Below are 24,304 nucleotides of genomic sequence, written 5' to 3'. Positions count from 1 at the left end.
AGAAAAGGTCTCATTGTGGTATGGTGAGATGCCATTCTTACAACACAATTCCTCCCAAAAACACAGCTGATTGTTTACCATGATATCCCTAATGGATTTGACACCCAAAGAGTACCAAACTTTTGCAAAACAACACTGAGTGCAAGAGGTTTATTATTAAGCTCCACCTCCCACCAAATAGATATATACACAACTGAATAAGTAGGAGAGTGGCTAATGGCCTCTTTGTGAATCAATAGGTGTCTAACTTTAGTCCATGCCCAATAAGGAAGCAAAAAATTGGAGACACAAAAATTTTTAGTTCAAAACTGCCCAATAACATAAGATGTATGCCAATGTCTTTCCAAAATTCACCGTTCTTAAGTCTTGATAGACAAATGTTAGTTCTAGTTATGATTTTCCATGGTTCATTTCCAATCAAAGCTTTGTAAATCCATTTACAAGCCAAGGAAATGTCATGAGCTTTCAAAACTCACAGCTCAAGACCACCCATATGCTTTGGACACAACACCAATCCCAAGAGATACTGTCTCTTTTGATTCCCTTGATCATCTCTGACCACTAAATATCACTAAGAATTCTTTCCAACTTATTGACCTATTGGTTGGAGAAGAACCAGGTAGATGTGAAATATATAGCATGTGAAGAAAGAACCTTTTGCACCACTTGTATCCTTTGTAAGACCCCTCCTTGTATGTACTTATTTAAATATAAATTTCTTTATTAAATCCTTTATAGGAGATTTGAATGGATATATGAGCACAAGAAGGCAATGGTATGGGCAAATGTTGTTTTTCTTGTTGGAAACCATGTAGAGGACATCATGATAAATTATGGCTATCTTATCTATAATAATTATGATGATGGATATGAATTAACGTTTTATGGTTTAGGTGTCCTAATGGAAATTGAGCTCAATTGATATGCTCATATTTTGATACCCCTTAATTCGATACTTACTACATTGTTCGACTATTTAAGTATTTGATTTGTACTAACGATGATATGAGCCGCTTCATCTTGGGATGATAATGTTAATTATGGTACTTGATGATTAGATTATATGTATTCAGATAGTTCAATACGCTCTATTGATGATGTTATGATGTTTTGAGTATATGTATGCATCATGATGATTATTTCAGCATTTTTAATTTAAATTGATGAATATGCTATAATGATTTAATTATGAGATTAGTGATGATTAAATATGCATGTAGAAATGAGAAAAGGTTAATTAAAAAGAAAGTTTTTTTAATATTTTGATCAATGTAATTATGCAAATTTGGTTTAAATATATGAATGTGATGTTATCGAACTACTGATATTCAAATTGAGTGTGCAGGATAATTAACCATGGAATTAAACGTAAAATTAGTAATTGACCCTATGTGCAAACTGTAAGACTAAAGTTGAGTCCAATAAAATTATTTGAACCTCATTGTCAAGTGTCTAATTTGTATCATAATCTGAATGTGTGTATCATTATGTATTTTGTGACATGTTGAATGTTTTGTAAAAATAAATCTTATAGTGTCACTTGACACTCGTTATATGCATGTGTGCCGACATGTCAAATTAGGGTTAGCAGAGTAACCCATTAACTTGAGATTGATTAGTTACTAACCTAGATTAGCAGAAAGGTTACATCCTTAGGGTTTTTTAAGATCAAATATTTCAAGCTACTTGTATAGGTCCTAAAATGATCCTAGAGGCCAAATCTAATGTTATTCAAGTGCCCAAGTGGTATGCATATGGCTTGGGGACATTTTCCACCCTTCTAGACCTTCCTAATAGCATTTATGACACCTAAATATCTCAATTTTCCCTTTGTGCGAAAATGGATTGTCCATGAGGCTAGTCAAGTACACTTCTCCTGAAAGGTTGTCTTGATGGTAGGAACAAGTGGGAAGACCATTGAAGGCTTAAGTCAAGTTTGGAGTTATTGTCATTTTGAGTAGATGGGTTTAGAAGTTATTTAGTGATCATTTTGAGAGTTGAAGGTTGTTCACCCATTCTCTACATTTAGAGAAGTCAAGTTTGGAATTGAAGAGGAAGAAGAATTTAGCTCATCTCAAAACTCCATTGCCATAACCTTTGCGAAGGTAGGATTCTCCATTGTCATGTTCTTCATGCATTGTTCATTGCTTGTTTATGTAAATCTCTTGCATGTATGTGTTTTGTATTTGTGTTGTAACAAGTAAGGGATGGGTATTTGTGGGTTTTTTGTTTGTTTTCCTTTCATGTTTTACTTTTGGTTTTGTTGGAAAATCTATGAAGGGTGTGTTGGCATTACTCACCCTCGGATAGGGCAAAAGTGGTCATGTACACGAGATGGGCTTTAGTTGGACTCCATGTCAGTGCAGAGTCTCTCCTCGTGTTGAGAAGAGGAAGAAAGTAAGGTGTCATGGGCCCTTACTTGTTAATACAAACTGATTTTGTTTTGGAAAAACAAAGAGAGATGGAAATAGAAGTTTATTCTTATTTGGTAGCCTTGGAAGAGGCATATGATTTGTGTACGTGATTGACATTTCCTACTTGGAAAAATCCACCTTCTCCCTAGTCATAGGTTCATTACGAAACCTATTGTGCAAACCTTGGATGGAAACTATATGTTTAGTATGTCAATGCGATTGTTTCTGAATGTCACCCAGTCAATTGTTGATTCTCCTAGCTCAGGCAAATGTGGCCTCACATCAAGGCCTTGGTTGGGAGGTGAGCTCTCCATAGTTGCCTTTGCTTGTATGCAAATTGTTTGGAGTAGAACTTGTAGTGGAGCAAAACTAGATTTAGAGTCTTCTTAGTGTTCTTGAGTTCATTCTCATGGAGACTTCTCCTTGTGGTGATTCCATTGAATCTTGTTATATGCTATAAGAAGAAAGTTGGATTTCTATTGGATCTATTGGATTTCAATCTTCCTCATGTAGTTGTTATTGTAATAAGGGGAATTATGATCTTGATGCATAAAATTTGATAGTAGAAATGAAAACATGTTAAACGGATTTTATTGTAAATCTCTTGTAATTGATTGGTATAGGATGAATGCAAAAATGTAGTTGTTTCACAATTCACTTCTTGAAACACTTGTTGTAACCTTGGAATTCAATTCTGAATGCAGAATGATTGATTGTGTTATAAGTATGATGTTATATGAAGAAATTCAAATTACATTATGATAATGTTCCATAAGAAATTGAAATCAAATTTGATGATCAAATAGTGTGCTTACTTTGGTTGCATTTAAATTTATAAATTTGATATAATGAAATTATCAAAATATGGTTAAATCCAAAAAGAAAAGAAAAAGAAAAAAACATAAGCTAGCACACTATTAATATACTCTAAACACATGAATAAGGTTACTAATATCACTTAGCTATGTTGAAACTTTACCCACAAAATCATCTTGAAAAGTTCTCATAAAAAAATAAGTCTTCAAAAAAAAAAACCCTAATGAGCATCTACAGGATGCTCGATAATACATGGGGGCATTTTAAATTCAAAACAGTAACAGGGAATATTCCCTAGATACCTTCATCTTGTTTTCAAATTAGCTTATTTCAATAAATTATAATATCAAATACACACACACACACACACACAAGATTTGTAAATACTAAATACTTTGGAATTCCTAAACTTGCCTACTTTACTTTATTCTTAACTACTCTGCCCCCCCCCCCAAAGTCTCCATCTACCCCTTCCCACTTGGTTTCAAAGCTTCATTGCATTCATCTCCCCTTAGGCCTTGGGATTCCCACGCATTTATCTATGGAAAAAGTCTTGATTTGCACGTTCACTTGGAGGAGGGTAAATATGGCACATTTGGAAAAAAACATTAAGTTAAAAAAAAGACCTTATTCTTAAAGGCTATGTTCCTTGCTACAATATGTTTCAAACCTTGCATTTAAGTATTCCATGCATACCATTAAGAGGAGACAGGTCCAAGCCGTGGGCCACACACTCACTCCCCTCCCAATCTCCCACGTGTCAGGCTGGCCGATGAAGACTTAGGAAGGAGGCCATAAGTGGTTTGCAATTCTCTTATCCCTCCCTTGTTTTATTTCATTGGATCTTGTGTTCTAAGCAAGTGGGCGGGGGACAAAACAGCTGCCTTGGGCAGCCAGATATGCCTTGGTCAGAAAACCGCAGGTTTGGGACTGCGTGTAAGACTTGGGGACCACCCATGTCATGGGAGAGGGGTTAGTGGCCAAGTGGCCTTAGGTGATAGGGGTGGTAATAAGGGGTTAGTAGGTGTTAGTGCGTTAGTTAGGTGTTTGGTTAGGATTAAGATATTTTAGTTATTTTATCATTTAATTTAATTATTATTGCTTTGGTTTAATTCAATTTTGATAAATTGTGGTCATGTCATTTTTTTTAAAAGGGTAATAATTAGGTGTGTTTTCATAAAAGAGAAGGGATAGGTTTAGATATGTTTGGGAAATGGTTAGAAGTGACATGTTAGAGTTTATTTTTAATTTAAATGTTTTATTAGGGCTTTTGAAAATTAAATTTCTCCTTTATAATAGATTACAATAAGATTTTAATAAAATTGATAATTACGAACATTAGTCTTAGGTTTAATGTTAGGGTAGAATCAAGATAGTGCTATAAGTCAGAAGTTATGCTAGGTATTTATGTTTAAAGTTTGATTCGTTATTAAACGTTGAATTAACATATGAAATGATATTATATTGTTTAAAAAGTAATTAAATATTATTTTAATGTTTTTATTCTTCTACTCCAAAGTTCATTTAATTTGTATTGCAAGGGTTATAGGATCAACGGGTCATTAAAAGGACCTTAGGTTGATAGCCTGATAATGATTAGGGACATGATCTAAGTATGAAATGAATGTTGTGGATAACGTAATAATCAATATTTAATGATTTCAATTAGTATAATAGTATATTTTAATAATGGGAGTTAAGGATTAAGGTATTTGATAAACTTGTCGAAGATGCAAAACTGGTTCACATAGGAGATTGAACTAACTTACTGAAAACAAATAGAAGATGAAATAATAACCTAATGTATCTTATGAAATTTAATGAACACAATATTTTGAAATGCTAAGTAGTCAAGAAAGGTTGACCTGATCAACAATTAGGGTTTAACGAACCTGAACTCGGTGTTCCTATAGCACCTTGACTTAAATGTTCTGAACCCGTACAGTATGGTTGAAATGTCAACTCTGCATCTTATTGAAAAATAACCGAAACTCACTTTTAATCCTTTGTCAACTTTCCATAACCTATTCTTTGTAGCATGTATTTATTACAGAAGTAATTGGTAAATACTTGCTTGTTATTAACAAAAACTGAAAGGTAAATTTATACAAAAGAATAAAGCGATGTTTTCTTAGGAAACTATCAAAATGAATAGAAATATTCTATTCTAACAGATAAAGCTAAAAAAGCAAAAGCTAACTAAATATTTACAATAGATAACCATTAACTAATAATAGACGACTTATCTATTATTGTAATACCCTCCCTTAATGGTTAATCTATCTAGAACACCAAGTTATCCTCTGAATTTGACAAACTTATCAGGACCAAGAGGCTTGATGAGAATGTCTACAGTTTGATCTGTGGTACGAACATACTAAAAATCTATAGCCCCATCTTCAACCAGCTATCATATGTAATGACAGTGAACATCCACATGCTTGGTTCATTCATGGAAGACTAGATTTTGTGTGCCTCTGTAGAGGAGAGAGAAATTGCATGTTGCTTCTTACTAGTCCATGGGACTGCACCGGATCCCAAACTGAACACATATCCAGAAGTTGACTTTTTATTGTCGACAGAGCCTGCCCAATCTAAATCTATGAACACACTGAGTTTAGGATTAGAACTTTGCGAGTACGTAAGTCCATAATTTGAAGTGCCCTTCACATAACGCAGCACACACTTTGCTGCCATCCAATGATCAGCCTTAGGAGCTGTCATAAAACGTGAAATATAGCTAACTGCAAAGCTAATATCAGGCCTAATAGCAAAGAGGTAAATGAGGCTGCCTACTAGTTGCTTGTATATAGTATCATCAACAAAAGAAGAATCAAACTTTGCTGATAACTTGAGACCTTTCTCCATAGGTGTAGATGCAGGCTTACAATCCTGCATACAGAATTTGTCTAACAAGACCCTGGCATATTTGGACTGAGAGATGAATATACTAGAAGATTGTTGCCAAACTTCAACACCTAGGCACTAATGCATGAGCCAAAGGTCAGTCATATCAAAAGACTAGCATAAAAGTTCTGTTTGATTCCTTGAATCAAAGATGCTGAGATGATGTCACTGTCAGTAGTCTTGATATATAGATTTGAGTTTGAAGAACTCCTCTTGAAGCCTTGATTACTGAGGTACTTACCAATTTTTATGTACCATGCCCGAGAGGCCTGCTTCAAGCCATAGAGGGTTTTTACCAATCTAAGGACATGATGGTCTTTACCAGCAACCTTGAAACCAAGAGGCTACGTCATGTAGACCTCTTCATGGAGATCATCATTCAGGAAAGCACTCTTGACATCCATCTGATGGACCTTTCAGCCAAACTATGCTGCCATGGCTAGGACTAATCTGATGGTGCTCATCTTTGCAGTAGGAGCAAAGGTCTCAAAATCAATGCCTTGATGCTAAGAAAAGCTATTTGCCACTAAACGAGCTTTGCACTTATCCAAAGTACCATCTGATTTGTATTTGATTTTGTAGACCCATTTGCAGCCAATGGGTTTCTTCCTTGGTGGAAGATCAGAAAGTACCCAAGTGTTGTTCTTTAGCGTGTTCAAATGTCATGGCCTATCCCCACTCTGGAATTTCTTTAGCCTCAAAATATGTTTGAGGTTCAAACACACTGTGAATGTTGGCCATGAGAAAAAATTTAACAGAATCTATAGTTTTTCTCTTTTTTCGAGTAGTTCTCCCATCAATGAGCTCATCATCAAGTGTCTTAACCCACCACTTAGGCCGGATAGGAGAATGACCAACATTAGTAGCAGGAGATCCTGCAGGAGAAGCTAGAGGTGTCTGTACAGGTATCACTAGTATAACTAGAGCCGCAAGAGCTATTGGAGCCCTCCCATCAGGTGGACCTCATAGAAGCCAAACTCCCAAATCATGATCCATCATAGGCTGGTCTGTTGGATCAGGAACAGGAGAAACAGGCATGAATGGTCCTCGCTGCTCATCAAAGACTACATCTTGACTATAGATGAGACGAGATGTCTCAACATCGATCGGGCAGTAGGCTTTGTGAAGACTACTATATCCAGCAAGCATCAGTTTCTGACTCTTGGCATCCAACTTGGTGCATGATACATCAAGGATCCAAACAAAAGCAAGGGAGCCAAAAACCTTCAGGTGACAGATTCTGGGCTTACGACTTGACCAAGCCTCTTCTGGAGTTTTACCTTTGACTACCACTGTGGGTGACCAGTTCAACAGACAAACTACAATGTTAACTGCTTCTACCCAAAACTGCTTCGGAACATGTCTGTATTCGAGCATGGATCGAGCCATCTTGGTGACTGTCATGTTTCAATGTTCAACTACACTCTTTTGTTGTGGCGTATGGGGTGTGTTAACTAGCATTTGATGTCATGTGTATCCAAGAAATTGGAGAAAACATTAGAACAAAATTCCCCCCCGCCCCCCCCCCCCCCCACCATTGTCTAATCTAAGAGTAATAATAGATTTCCCAGACTCTTTTTCAACTAAAGATTTAAATTTCTGAAATACAGAAAATGCATCTAATTTCTTTTTAAGGAAATACACCCACATTTTTCTACTGAAATCATCAACAAACAACAAAAAATACCTGGACCCAAGAACAGAAGGAGTGGCCATAGGGCCGCAGATATCAGCATGTACAAGCTGAAGTACCTAAGAAGCTCGCCATGAGTCGCCACTCGTAAAAGGTGTGCAATATTGCTTCCCAGCTTGGCATGCGTCACAAACTCCAAGTTGTTAAGTCTGAATCTCTGGCAATCCAAGAACAAGCTCATCTTGAGCAAGCTATGAGAGATGATGCACATTTAAGTGCCCATATCGCTGATGCCAAAGTGTGCTAACAGAAGACCGCCAAGCAGCCATAGCTAAGTCCTGAGAATCACCAGAATCAGTAAGTCTGGAAAGACCATGATCCTCAAGACCCACTGCAATAGTAGACTTTGTCGCCCAATCAGTGATGGTGCACTGATGTGAACTAAAGGTGACTGCCAAGTGTGGAGAATATCGCGACAATTGACTGACTGAGAGTAGATTTAGTTCCATCCCTAGAACATAGTACACATCAAGGAATATGAGATTCCTCCCAATAGACTGAATATGAATGTTGCTTTTACCGACAACCATGTACTCTTCTCCACCACCAAAAATAACAGAATATGAATAAGGTTGGTAGTCAGTAAACCAGTCTTTGCGGTGAATGAAATGACGAGAGGCACTTGAATCAATGTACCAAACAGATGACTTCACATGATCTCCAGGTCTTTTAGCCATGAAGGCATAAAAGGCAGATTTCGCTTGCTCAGTGTGCTCTGCACTGTTTGCTTTGGGTTGCGAACCTGATTGCTTAGACTATGCAGCTAAGCATTTTCAAAATTCGACCTTCATGTGCCCAAACTTATGGCAATAGTTGCATTGAATGTTCTTCTTTCAAGAACCATCTGATGCTAGAGCAGAAGACTTCTGTTGAGATGGTTGTTGAAACTTGCTTTTATCCTTCTGAAAGGATTTCACAACAAAGGCTTGCTCTGTGGAGGTGGAACTGGAATTGCTACCGAATTGTTGTTTCCACCAATCTTGCTGAAGCAACAGTATACAGAGATCAGTGAAATTCAAATTAACACCAGAAGATATGATGTTGAGAGTCTCGATAAAATGCTCATAGGATTTTGGTAAACTCCGAAAAGTGATAACCACAATATCCTCTTCCTCCATCTTGCAACCAAAGGCAAGTAATTGATCACGAATTTCCTGAATCCGATTCAGGTGTGCCTGGAGCGAGGTGCGCTCATCCATGACAATAGAAAACAAAGTGTTTTTCATAAAGAAGGCTCTGCTTTTGTCAGAAGTTTCATGAAGACTTTTGAGATGTGTCTAGATAATATATGTTGTTTTACATCTCTTGCTCTATTTTCATCCTGATGATGGATCACGCAGTGTGATTCGAAACATTGATGGTAAAAATCTCTACACAATCAAATCCAAAAACAAATATATTATGCAATGGATTGTGGAAATCTGATCTCTTTAATGTGTCTAGATCTCAGCAGTTGTCTTGTCGGATGGAATCTAAGAAAGTTGATCATCAACCACGGATAATTTGAGAAGCATCACTGCCTCTCAATTATTCAGATCCCATGTATCTTGATTATTACCCGAAGAAGTCGGATGCTTCATAACACCTAGAACAAGTTGATTGGTGTTCCGATATTCAAAAATTGAGATGATCCGCTGCTTCCAGATGCCATAATTTCAACCATTGAATTTGGAGTTATGCTTGAGCAGAATGTTTCTCAGAGATGCCATGGCACGTTTTCCAATGGAAATCTATTAAGGCACGTTCTTTGAGGCAAAAATCGGAACACCCAGAAAAATTAGAGAGGAAGAGAGCTCGAAAAACCCAAAAGGAATATGTTGTCATTTTCTAGATCCGTTGGCTCGAAAATTAAGGCACACAAAAAAACAAACGACAACCTAGTTGAGCTCTCGAAAAACCAATCAAGAATCTGAAATCAAAATATTTTTTCAAGCTTAGAATTTAGGGTTTTGAAAAAAATACAATCGGCAGCCATGGAGGTAAAAATGGCTGAAAAAGGACATTTGCAGGCAAAAAGATGCCTGATTTGTTCCAGAACAAAGGTGTTTTTGCAGGGACAGCACAGACCAAAATGCCCAAGAAAATAAGCCTTTTTCTTCAAATGAATTCGCAGATTTTTGTCTCTGAAACCCTAACCGTGACTAGGTATTACAAAGCACGTAAAAGACATCAGAAAGAATTTTGAAAAACAAATTTGAAGCAAATAATTTCTAAAGAAATTATTAAAAAATTGAAGTCTAGGCTCTGATACCATATTACGGAAGTCTAGGCTCTGATACCATATTAGGCTCTGATACAAAAGAATTAAGCAATATTTCCTTAAGAAACTATCAAAAAGAATAGAAATATTCTATTCTAACATATAAAGCTAAAAAAGCGAAAGCTAACTAGATATTTACAATAGATAACCATTAATTAATAATAGACGACTTATCTATTATTGTAATAGTATTAACATGGTGGATTAATTAACTTTAAAAAAAAATCATGTGTTTTTGCCCCGATATTTTGGGCATGACATTTTGGCATCAGAGCCCAGTTTTGTGACACTTGGGCAACAATGGGTCCATGATTAAGTATGGAAGTTTAAATGTTACTATACGAAGTAGGGATTTCTCATTGTAGAATTTTAATAATCAAATGTATCCTTTTTAAACTGTGACACTGAGGAATAAACCTAAGCAAAACTTGAAATTTGTATCAAACAATTGTAAATGATCATCCATAGCAAATAACCAAGTCTTATTGACTTGAAACAAATGATTAGATGCAAGAATGTTGTAGTTATATTAAGGCAAAGTATGATCTCATAAAGTATTCAAAATGATATTGAACATGATCACCTTGGGAGAAAACTAAGCTAAGAGCCCTAAAACATTTTTCAATCATGTAACTGGAAGTGAGCAAATAACCTAGAAATAAAAGAGAAAGTGTTTCTCATTATCTTTTAGTAGAAGTCAGACTAAACCTGACCATTACACTCATAAAAGTACGGTAGTTCGTATCAAGTATGGAAGTGACCAAGTGGACTAGTATTGATTTAGACATTGCCACATAAGTAAAGGAAACCTACAATCTTCATAATTTAATTTTGTACCTTCGGATTAAAATTTTGAATAGATAAAATGAATGGTGAGTAAATAAGAGGGTAGCACTTGAAAAGTATATCATGTTATCAAGTTGTTGGGATACCTCTAACCTATTACGAATTAAAATGTATTGTTCTAGTAATTCTTTGGAAAGAAAATAGGAGCTTAATTTAGATCTGCAAGTAACCTTTGGAAACCTCAAACGACAGGATTATTAATGCGAAAAGCTATTCAACAAGCGGAGTTAGCTAGGAACACACAAATAATGGGAGCATCTCAATCTACTATGAAGAATAGAACCCTAAACGGGGAATAAATCTATCTAAATATGATGGTAAGAACGTAATTAAATGGTGAGAAATACGTAACATATAGTATTAAACCGGTAAGATAGAAAACATAAACTTCTAAGTCAGGGTTATGTGCATCGATTATGTTAGCAGGCTTATTGTATAAGCATTTGCGATACTAAATTATAACTACTAAGTGAATACTCTTAGACACTAGTGTTGAAATTATTGGATCAATTATAACCCTATAATATAAAGAACGTAAAGTCACAATGAGATTATCAACCTAATATGTAATAAAGGTTCAAGTTTCTGAATTAAGTGATAGGATGATTCGAGCCATGAGGCACGATGGTAAAAGTGATGACGACCTATACCTTTGGTGAGGAGAAAGTTAAAAGAGTGGATAAGTAAACATTGACAACATCCTAATAATGGTTTTATACCTATCTAGTTGCAAACCTACAACCTAAGGATGAATTCATAAGTCATTTATGACTAGGAGAACATGAAGTATGGATTACTAATAAGCGCAACAACATTCAGTGCATTCTCGAATGATAATTAGAACTTGCGTAACCAATGAAATAAATACAGGATAGTGATATATATACAGGATCAGACCAACTTTGGTGAATTTGACCTAAGAAAGATTGTGCGTAGATGCCCAACATGTAATTATAGTGAATTGAAGATAAGGGATTGGTATTATAACTACAACTCACAGTACAACTCTATTGTCACTAATGTCCCCACATGTTTAGATTCTTCGAAAGGAGACCCCTGTAACAACAAAAAGAATGAAAGGAAACTCATTTTGGTTATCCTTGCATTTGCACTATCGGTTTGGTTCTGGTCTAGACACACCTCTTAGTACAGCAAACCCTAACCATAGGGTGATGTCAATATAGATAGTTGTATAGTTAGTATGTGGGATCAATCATAATTTGAGAAAAATGGTCTTTAGACCATCATCTAATTTCAATTCAAGATCCCTACAATGTATTTGGAAGAGTATAGCCGCATTATGTCAAAAATGTAAATTTTGTATAATTGGATTTATTTCCTTATTGTCTAATTTCAAATTTCAGTATTTTAATATTCTTTTCTTCTAGCCAACAGTGTGACACGGGGCTGCTTAGCCAAATGTATTATTGATGATTCTATTTTGCCTCTAGGACATACCTTCATTTCTTGATTAAAATTTTACTATTGTGGCCACTCATGATTTCTTTTGTTTCATATTTTTGCGATGAATATTTCATCTTTGATTTCTGAGTTTAAATTTTGAGGCACCTTCTTGTCAATTATGTTGGCAAAGTGACATATGGTAGGCCTACCAAATGGATTCCTAACAATCAAGTGGATGTATAGCATTAGGGCATGGGATTATTAGTGAGAGTATTTGTGCTGGCCTCTCCTAGGGCTTCGAGTATAGGACTAGTGATTATCTGTTGACTGCTATGAGCAATGGAATTGCACCCCAATATAAACTAGTTAAGGTTACGAGTTAACCTAATGGACTTTTAGATGCAAAAGTTGCATGTGTAGCAATGGACTATTTAGTGTCCTATCAAGGAATCAGTACGCAGTGGAAACCCTAAGGTAAAAGTGTTTAACCTTTAATAAAGATCCAACTTGCATTATTAGAAACCTCATTTGAGGGAGTCTCGTACAACTATTACCCCAATGAGTGAGTATATGGAGAATTTAGAACACCTTACGGTATTATTATTATTAGACTCTATAAGTATATTCATACCAATTTAGAATGTTACATATATATGTGACCTGTATGTTTTAGGAAGATTTTGACCCTGGGAAACGTACCCACATCGAAGTATGGGCTGAACTTGCTTTTCATAGGGATAATTAGATAATTATGTTATCATCCCTGAGTATGTATATGAATTATTAATCATTCTTTTTATAGGAGTAAATTTTGGGTATAAGTTTAAACAAGGTCTATCTTGGGATGAACATCTCACTTTGTGTGAACCCCAAGAGGAAGTCAAAGGCTAGTGGGGGAGGATGGAAGACCCCTCCTTGTATGCACTTATTTAATATGAATCTCTCTATTAAATCCTTTATAGGAGATTTCAATGGATATATGAGCACGACAAGGCAATGGTATGGGAAATGTTGTTGTTCATGCTAGAAACCATGTAGAGGACATCATAATAAATTATAGCTATCTTATGTATAATAATTATAAAGATGGATATGAATTAATGTTTTATGGTTTGGGTAAACTAATGGAAATTGGGATCAGTTGATACGCACATATTTTGATACCCCTTGATTCGATACTACATTTTTCAACTATTTAAACATTGATTTGTACTAATGATGATATGAGGTGTTTCATTTTGTGATGATGATGTTAATTATGGTTACTTGATGACTAGGTTATATGTATTCAAATAGTTCAGTACGCTCTATTGATGATATTATGATCTCTTGGGTATACGTATGCATTATGATGATTATTTCAATATTTTAATTCGAACTAATGAATATGCTATGATGATTCAATTATGAGATTAGTGATGATTAAATATGCGTGCAGAAATGAGAAAGGTTATTTAAAATGAAAGTTTTAATATTTTGATCAATGTGATTATGCAAATTTGGTTTAAATATATGAATATGATGTTATTAAAATATTGATATTCAAATTGAGTGTGCAAGATAATTAACCATGAAATTAATCGGATAATTGGTAATTGACCCTATGTGCAAACTGTAAGACTAAGGTTGAATCCAATAAAGTAATTCAAACCTCATTGTCAAGTGTTTAATTTGTATTGTAATCTGAATGTATGTATCATTTTGTATTTTGTGACATGTCGAATGTTGAGTAACAAATAAATCGTATAGTGTCACTTGACACTCGTTATATGCATGGGTGTTGACATGTCAAATAGGGTTAGCAGAGTAACCTGTTAGTCTGAGACTAATTAGTTAGTAACTTAGATTAATCACCTTAATTAAGGTTTAGTGGAAAGGTTACATCTTTAGGGTTTTTTAAGATCAAATATTTCAAGCCACTTGTATAGGTCCTAAAATGATCCTAGAGGCCAAATCTAATGTTATTCATGCCCAAGTGGTATGTATATGAGTTGGGGACCTTTTTTGACCTCCTAGAACTTCCTAATAGCATTTATGACCCCTAAAATTTCTCAATTTTCCCTTTGTGCGAAAATAGACCATCTCCATGAGGTTAGTGAAGTTTAAACTTCACCTAAAAGGTTGTCTTGATGGTAGGAACAAGTGGGAAGACCATAGAAGACTTAAGTCAAGTTTGGAATTATTGTCATTTTGGGTAGGTGGGTTTAGAAGCTATTTAGTGGCCATTTTGAGAGTTGAAGGTTGTTCACTCATTCTCTACATTTAGAGAAGTCAAGCTTGGAATTGAAGAGGAAGAAGAATTTAGCTCATCTCAAAACTTCATTGCCATGACCTTTGTGAATGTAGGATTATCCAGTGCCATGCTCTTCATGCATTGTTCATTGCTTGCTTATGTCAATCTCTTATATGTGTGTATTTTGTGTTTGTGTTGTAACCATAGTTATGGGACTCGAACTCACCTCTGACTTGGAAAGTCAAAATCTGACTTAGACTCGGACTCAGACTCAACAACCAAACTCGGCAAAGACTTAGCAAGGACTCGAAAATTTGAAAAACCCATGAAATTCAAAGATTTTTAAAGATTTTAAGATTGTTTCATGCATCTTTCAGTCAATTAACATCAAATACACATTAATTGAGATAAATAGAAGCTACTTAATACACACACAATTTTACATTAGTATAAAAGCGAATTTCTAAAAGAAAAAAATTGAATAACACAATATAAAGTTATAAACTATAAAGTATAAACTTAAAATAATAAACATAGTATCACTCCAATGTCAAAGACTCAAATGTCTACAATATTCATGGATTACGAAATCCATGGTATCAAAAGTTCAAAACATGTATCAAAATAACAACTAGAAGACAAAGGCTCATAGTAGTCTATGTCCTCCTACAAGTGTGCCTAAAATAAGTCATGGAAGACTGTAGAGCCATCCTCTCTCCCTGTGTCTGAGGCTAAACCTCATCCTCATCCTCATCATCATCCTCATCCTCACCCACATAATCCTCATCATCAAACTCGGATCCATCACTCCTAGCCTCAGGGTCCTGCACTCTGTCTCCTCGCACTCTAGCCTCCTTGACTGCCATCGCTACTGCCTTAGCCTCCCGATCCACCTGATCTACCCACTCCACATCTTCATCACTGAAGACAGGATCAACAATCCTGTGTTCCACTCTACATGTGGATCAGCATTCTCTAATACAATCGGTGATGTATTAGTGCCAAGGATCTATCTATGGCGAACGCGAAGGTTGTAGTGAACAAAGACAATCATTCAATTTTTTCACTGCCAACCTATTACGCTTCTTCAAGTGTATGTGCTCAAATAGACTCCAATTACGTTTGCATCCTAATGCACTAGATGGCTGGCTCAAGATGCAAATTGCAATGCTCTATAAATTTGGCACCTTTGTGCCAAACATCTCCCACCATACATTTGAAACAAGAAAATTTTAAATCATATCAATAACTTTGACTTTATCAAATTAAAATGGTAATAGAATTAGAAATCAGAATGTAGAATCAAAGATTTTTACCAAGCATCAATTCTATCCTATTTTTCCTGCACAACATCCTTGCAAATAAGTCCCCTTGAGCTTTCTTAAACAACTCAATCTCACAAACTCCAATTGTTCCAACTCTTGAATCAGGTGACATTCTCTCTACAACATCGTAGAGGCCGCTCCACACCTCTTCATCAACTTTGAAATGTGGACTGAATTGGTATGTTGCATTAAGGAAGTAGGTCGTTGCATGTATAGGCCTATAAAGTAGATTGTGCCAATGTCTATCAATGACATCTCATATAGGCCCATACCTATCTGGATTCCCTATAAAAAAAGAGTGAATGGCCTCCTTCACCCTAACCATGCCCTCATAAATGTAGCCCCTTGAGGGCTTATCTCCATTAGCAGTTCGTAGGAGAACAAGCGGCTTTACAAACTGCAATCATTATGAAAGTTGGAAGAGAAATAATCAGCTTTAAGTTTTTCTTGTTAAAAATGAACAATAATTTATAAGATCTATCAGATTTCCACAATCTATGAAAATGAGTTTTACTTTCTGGATTTGATTGTGTAGAGTTTTTTTACCATCAACGTTTTGAATCATACTACATGATCCATCATCAGGATGCAGGAGAACATGAAGAACATAAAATGATGGATCGTGTAGTATGATCTGAAACGTTGATAGTAAAAAAACTCTACACAATCAAATCCAGAAAGTAAAACTCAATAATTTATAACATAATTTCATAAACAAAATAAAATTGAAATGAGGACAAAAAAGAAAATTATCATCACAATATCAGCAATCAATGTCCAAAAGGAAGCCTCATCAAAAACATGATCAGCTGCATCAATCCTTGCAGCGGTCTTTGCATATGATGATGCAATCCACTCTTCACTAACAAACATGCATATCAAACCTCCCTTTGAATCAAACAAAGATTTCAATGTGAAAAAATTGGTTGCAAATCTAGTTACCCCTACACGAGACAACTCCTTTTGCTCATTGTGTTTTCTCATGAGGTTGAGGACCCATGTATGATTATATATGAATTTGCATTAACTCATTCCTTGCTCTATAATTGTTTTTATCCAAGGGAGTTTACCAAGATTCTCTAACATGGGGTCAATGCAATGAGTAGCCAAGGGGTCCAAAATATGTGAAGGTGTCTCTCCATAAGAAGTTTTCCTGCAGTAACATAATTTGTTGCATTATCTATAACTATCTGGACCACATTCTCCTCACCCACGTCCTTTATCACTTCATCCATTACTTCACAAAAAAATTCAGCATTCTTTGTTTTTCCTGAGGCATCAATTGATTTCAAAAAAATCGTGGCACCTGAAAAAAAAGAAACAAATAAGTATAATGATTAATGATGAATCATAAATTATAAATTCATAATTTATAAACTTAATCACTTAAATACAAGTTCTACAATTAAATTTTTGATGTCTAAGACTAAGTACAATTACCTAATAAGGAGACAAGAAAGTTGAAGAGTGTTCTACTCCTATTAGTCCAACCATCAGTCATGATGGTGCAACCCTTTGTCTTCCACACCTCACACTGCTCCTTAATTGCACCTTCTACATCAGCCATCCTTTGAGTCAAAATAGGGCCTCCTAACTCGTCAGCACTAGGGGCTTTGAACCCTAGACCACAAACACTAACAGCATCGATTGCAATTTGCCAATAAGGGGACCTAAAACAAATTAAATAAAATTTAAAGTTAAACAAATTAGTATATTATAAATAAATTTAAAAACAAAATACAAATTTAAATAAACAAAATAAGCATATTATTGTCTCTTGAAAGTTGAAACTTGAAACTTGAAAGCAAGAGAAGTAAGACATAAATTTAAATTTAGATAAATAAGTACCTTGCTGCATTGAATGAAATGTTGGTGTAGATGAAGAAGTCTCCAAGTGACAATTTTGCATAATCATACTTCTCCTAATTCCAACCCATGCTCTCAAGCGATGGTTTTGCACCTGGAGCCATGTGTGGAACAAACATGGAATCAAGTGTCGATATTTGCTTACAAATGTGAGACCTAATTTTCACACTCATAGAAGCAGTGGCATCCGTTAGGTAGAGTAGGGGATAATGGAGAGCAAAAACTAGAAGATCCCTGTTGAGCTAGTTGTGTCATTTCTTCTTGTTGCTTCTTTTTCAATTCTTTTTTCTCCATTTTTACTTCTAGAAGAGTTTGCATGTCTCGCATAACATCTTGGGTACATCTTTGCATTTTTTAGCATCATGCCTAGGTATATGTGCTAGGTGATACTTCAATCTATTTGTTCCTCCCCCATTATATACTACACCACAATGCCAACATGTAACAACTCCCTTTATGTGCCCTGGGATGGCATGTTTCCAAGCCCTATCCCTTGCTATTGCACTTGGGTCTATATCAAGGTTAAATGTAGGCCTAGTTCCACTTTGCCCACCCTGAGGTATTATGTCAAATTTCAATGTGTTTGCTGCTAGCCTACTGCAATGTGAATATATTATAAATAGAAAAAACTTAGCATCAAATCAGATTTTTAAACTTTAGGGCCTTCTTACTTTGTTATCAACATAAATTAAAATAAATCTAGATTCTAAATAATAAATAGTAAAAGTAGAGAGTAAACAAATGTAAACAAAATGGGAAGTGAAAAATATGAATGTAAAACATATTACAAAACAACACAAAGAAATGCAACTTGTTGCTTACCTCTTAAAATTTGCACAAAGTCAAGCAAAGGAAATGCAAGCAAGTTTGTAGAAGCCTCCTCCAAATGTTTCCTTAAGCTCTTCTCATTGCTTAAGTACAAGCTACAAAGTTGCACAAACCATCAACAATCGATACAGGAGAGCCAACCAATTTGTTGATTTCTCTCTCAAAAACCCAATATTCTTCTCTAACCCTTTCCTCTCTCTCACAAGCATAAGCAAATGGTGGAATGATCTTTGTAGGTCAATTAGATGTTATAACAACTAGAAAAATGCAACTTAAGTCAATTTTTTTTATGTTTTTTGCACTTTGTGTTTGTTGTTGGCGAGAGTCCTAGGCTCGGGACTCGACGAATCTGGCAAGTCCCTGGACTCGGCAAGTCCACGTGGACTTTGCCAGAACTTGACCGAGTCTGAGTCCAGAGGCCAATTACCTTGGAAAGTGGGACTCTGCCTCAAACTCAAAGAGTCCTGGTCAGACTCGTAGAGCCCTATTACACTAACATGTGAGGGATGGGTATTTGTGGGTTTTCTATTTTCTTTCCTTTTATGTTTTCTTGTTTGTTTTGTTGGAAAATCTGTGAAGAGTGTGTTAGCATTACTCACCCTCAAATAGGGTAGAAGTGGCCATGTATGGGAGAAGGGCTTTAGTTGGACTCCAGGCTAGTGCAGAGTCTCTCCTCATGTTGAGGAGAGGGAGAAAGTAAGGTGTTATAGGCCCTTGTCAATACAAACTGATTTTGTTTTGGGAAAATAAGAAGAGATGATTTGTATTCGTGATTGACATCTCCTACCTAGAAAAATCCACCATCTCCCTAGTCACAAGTTCATTACAAAACTTGTTGTGCAAATCTTAGATGGGAACAGTATGTCAATGTGATTGTTTATGAATGTCACCTGATGGATTGCTAGTTCTCCTAGCTTGGGGTGTGGCCTCACATCGAGACCTTGGTTGGGAGGTGAGGTCTCCATGGTTGTGTATAAATTGTAGTGGAGCAAATCTAAATTCAAAGTCTTCTTGGTGTTCCTCAGTTCATTGTCATGGAGACTTCTCCTTGTGGTGATTCCATTGAATCTTGTTATATGCTATAAAAAAAAAAGTTGGATTTCTATTGGATATATTGGATTTCAATCTTCCTAATGTAGTTGTTATTGTAATAAGGGGAATTATGATCCTAATGTATAAAATTTAATAGTAGAAATGAGAACATGTTAAACGGATTTCATTGTAAATCTCTTGTAATTGATTGGTATAGGATGAATGCAGAAATGTAATTGTTTCATAATTCACTTCTTGAAACACTTGTTGTAACCTTAGAATTCAACTATGAATGCAAAATGATCGATTGTATTAGAAGTATGATGTTATATGAAGAAATTCAAATTAGATTATGATTATGTTCCATAAGAAATTGAAATCAAATTTGATGATCAAATAGTGTGGTTACTTTGGTTGCATTTAAAATTGTAAATTTGATATAATGAAATTATCAAGCTATGGTTAAATAAATAAATAAAAAATTTAAAAAACATAAGCTAGCACACTATTAATATACTCTAAAAACATGAATAAGGTCCCTAATATCACTAAGCTATGTTGAAACTTTACCCACAAAATCATCTTGAAAAGTTCTCACAAACAAATAAGTTTTCAAAAAAATACCCTAATGAGCATCTACAGGATGCTGGATAATGCATGGGGGCATTTTAAATTCAAAAAGGTAACAGGGAATATTCCATAGATAACTTGACCTTGTTTTCAAATTACTTATTTCAATAAATTATAATATCAAATATATATATATATATATATATATATATATATATATATATATATTAGATTTGTAAATACTAAATACTTTGGAATTCCTAAACTTACCTACTTTACTTTATCCTTAATACCCCACCCCCTCTACCCCTTCCCCCTTGGTTTCAAAGCTTCATCGCATGCATCTCCCCTCAGGCCTTGGGATTCCCACACATTTATCTATGCAAAAAGTCTTGACTTGCACATTGACATGGAGGAGGGTAAATATGGCACATTTGGAAAAAATTAAGTTCAAAAGAAAAACTTTTTCTTAAAGGCTATGTTCCTTGCTACAATATGTTTCAAACCTTGCATTTAAGTATTCCATGTGTACCATCTAGAGGAGACAGGTCCAGACCTTGGGCCACGCACTCAGTCCCCCCCCAATCTCCCACGTGTCAGGCTGGCCGATGAAGACTTAGGAAGGAGGCCTTAAGTGGTTTGCCATTCCCTTATCCCTCCCTTGTTTTATTTCATGGGATCTTGCATTCTAAGCAAGTGGGTGGGGGACAAAACAGCTGCCTTGGGCAGCCAGATATGCCTTCAGCAGCAAACTGCAGGTTTGGGACTGCATGTAAGACTTGGGGACCACCCATGTCATGGGAGAGGGGTTAGTAGCCAAGTGACCTTAGGTGATAGGGGTGGTAATAAGGGGTTAGTAGGTGTTAGTGCGTTAGTTAGGTGTTTACTTAGGATTAAGATATTTTAGTTATTTTATCATTTAATTTAATCATTATTGTTTTGGTTTAATTCAATTTTGATAAATTGTAGTCATGACATTTTTTTTTAAAGGGTAATTATTGAGTGTGTTTTCATAAAAGAGAAGGGATAGGTTTAGTTATCTTAGGGAAATGGTTAGAAGTTATATGTTAGAGTTTAATATTAATTTAAATGTTTAATTGGGGCTTTTGAAAATTAAATCTCTCCTTTATAATAGATTACAATAAGATTTTAATAAAATTGATAATTACGAACATTAGTCTTAGGTGTAATGTTAGAGTAGAATCGAGATAGTGCTATAAGTCGGAAATTATGCTAGGTGTTTATGTTTAAAGTTTGATTCGATATTAAACGTTGAATTAACATATGAAATGATATTATATTGTTCAAAAAGTAATTAAATATTTATTTTAATGTTTTTATTCTTCTACTCCAAAGTTCAGTTAATTTGAATTGCGAGGGTTATAGGATCAAAGGGTCATTAAAAGGACCTTAGGTTGATAACTTGATAGTGATTAGGGATATGATCTAAGGATGAAACGAATGTCGTGGATAACTTAAAAATCAATATTTAATGATTTCAATTAGTATAAAAGTTTATTTTAATGATGGGAGTTAAGGATTAAGGTATTTGATAAACTTGTCGAAAATGCAAAACTAGTTCACCTAGGAGATTCAACTAACTTACTGAAAACAAATAGAAGATGAAATAATAACCTAATGTATCTTATGAAATTTAATGAACATAATATTTTGAAATGTTAAGTAGTCAAGAAAAGTTGATCTGATCAACAATTAGGGTTTAATCAACCCAAACTTGGTGTTCCTATAGCACCTTGACTTAAATGTTCCGAACCCATACAGTATGGTTGAAATGTCAACTCTGCACCTTATTGAAAAATAACCGAAACTCACTTTTAATCCTTTGTCAACTTTCCATAACCTATTTCGTGTAGCATGTATTAACATAGTGGATTAATTAACTTTTCAAAAGAAAAAAAATCCGTGTGTTTTTGCCCCAATATTTTGGGTATGACATCAGCCAAGGAAAGTAAATGAGTTTGTCATTTTTGGTGTTTCTTCTCAATTTTTGCATATAATCACTCCCACATATGTTTAGTAGATGGACTGAGAGAAAAAGGAATCCCCAAATATCTGATTATACTTTAGGTCCAGCCCATCCCCACCTTTTAGAAGCCAACCACAATGGAGGTACCTCAAACCATCCAATCACTATTAATCTATGAGGGTCAATGTTAGCACCAAAAGATTTGCAAAAAAAATGGATTCTATCCACTGCAAGATCAAAATTTCCTTCACTAAGTTCTATAAACAGAGCAGTATCATCAGCAAATTTTCATTGTCAATGTGCATACATATTATATTCAAATTATAACAAAAATGCCTAAAGGCTCCAAGTTTCAACCATGAAATGACATAAATTGCAAGCAATAAACATAGTGCTACAAAAATATAATAATATATTGCTGCCCATAATCAAGTAGATTTGATGCCCTACCCTCCTCTTTCAACTGTTGTTCACTCCTTGACCAGGGGCTTCTTCTGTTGCTATTCTTCTCCTTCTTTTCAATGTGAATATGATTTTTTTTCCTTCTTATTGATTATTTTATGCTTAGATTAGGCTTTGGTATTCTGTAATTTGGTATGGGTGTCCTTCTAGACATGACCAGCCTTTTATTCAAATTAAAAAATGTTTTATTTCAGAAGTGGCCTGCCAAAAGTGGCTAGGGTTGTAGAGGGCAGATAGAAGTCCCTGAGATGGCTAGGGAATGCCTAGGAGTCCCTAGCCATCTTGTAGACTTCTGTCCATCCTCTATGTCTCCAATCACTCACATAATCATCACGAAAATGTTTCCAGAATTCTGAACAAATTGGGAAAGGCAAAATACTTCAAATTTCAAAATGTTGTCCTTCCATCCCCATATCATCCCTAGTACAGGAATGAGGGTAAAAGCACAGGGGATTGATCTTCATGGAGCATAGCTTTTTGTCAGATTGAATACAGTTGTGTAACATTGCAATAGTTGTATTGTACTTGTAACTAGATGTCTACAACAACCTATTGTGAAAGCAATGGTTTGACAAGAATCACCTTTGAATTCATCATGATGGCTTGAACTAAATTAGCAACGTGATTTAAATCTAGTATTTATTAAACTGGAGATTGTGAACAAACCTGTCCTAGTATGGACTTCCCTGTGTTTGAATTACAGTAGGTATTTGCCCATGGAATGGTAGATATTATGTACTTGTGATCAAAATGTATTTGGACAGAGGACTCGTAAATGGAATTGAGACTCTCTTTCATTGTGCAAAAAACCTTAACAGTTGATTAAGTTATTGTAAATGGCAATTTTAAATTTTCAGAAGGTGGACTTATTGTTTGCAAGCCAATATATAATTTATATAATGGCCTCCACCAATGATTCCTGCCTTCTGAAATGATATATTGGACCATATTCCTGCCTTCCAAAATGATTTATTCAATGGCCTCCAGCCTCCAACTCGACCATGTTATGATCTATCCATTTGATTTCATGTGTGAGCCTTTGAAAGTATCGTAAAGTGTATTATAGATAGCATCATAGCACCAAGTATGCAAGAATCATGAGAAGAAGCCATGTGATATGTGGTCATATGCATGATTTAAACCACTAATACACCCTTCCAAATATTTTCTTTGAAATTTAAACCCCTCCAATCTTTAATATGCAGTCAAATCTAAACTCTTGCTTCCCTAATATCTCCGAAGAAAACTAAAACCCACCTTCAACAAAATTTTGATCTCTTAAGCCTTCATACACCCTAATTACAGTGTTCACTAATCCAAGGGATTCAAACTAACACCTCTATATTCCAAATAATAACTAAAATCCATAAACTGCAAAACCTAAATGTCTACTCACCAAACATGTCTTTCTTGACCAAGCAAATGCCAAGGGTTGTTGGGCATAGTATGATATTGGCTGCAACAATTTAGTATTATCTTCTCAAATGCATACAGTTTAATAAAACAGAAAAGAATAGTATGATCCAGGTCTTTGCTATCACACCACTTCACAGGAACAAAGATCAATCAATCAAATCTGCAGCACTCATTTCCCCATGCGCAGCATACACAATTTTTTCAACACCACAGTGAATGTAATGGATGCAGATAGACTTCTGATG

At 35.2% G+C, this 24,304-nt stretch overlaps 2 protein-coding genes across 2 annotated transcripts in view; both read right to left on the bottom strand.

The window, feature by feature from the left end:
- LOC149578435 (uncharacterized) overlaps positions 1–24,304 on the bottom strand; it is an 82,375-nt gene that overhangs the window by 15,314 nt on the left and 42,757 nt on the right. The window lies entirely within an intron of this gene.
- On the bottom strand, positions 16,969–20,988 carry LOC149578436 (uncharacterized). Its single transcript, XM_089815345.1, has 3 exons — positions 20,909–20,988; positions 17,339–17,568; positions 16,969–17,204 (listed from the first exon to the last, which is right to left on the bottom strand). Exons 1-3 carry the CDS (start codon positions 20,986–20,988, stop codon positions 16,978–16,980), a joined length of 537 nt encoding a protein of 178 aa, XP_089671471.1. The 3' UTR covers positions 16,969–16,977.

The sequence above is a fragment of the Cupressus sempervirens genome, chromosome 1 (genome assembly GCF_028749045.1).
Source record: "Cupressus sempervirens isolate cs-2001-9-10 chromosome 1, ASM2874904v1, whole genome shotgun sequence".
NCBI classification, from domain to species: domain Eukaryota; kingdom Viridiplantae; phylum Streptophyta; class Pinopsida; order Cupressales; family Cupressaceae; genus Cupressus; species Cupressus sempervirens.
This window is presented reverse-complemented; position numbering and strand designations above follow the sequence as displayed.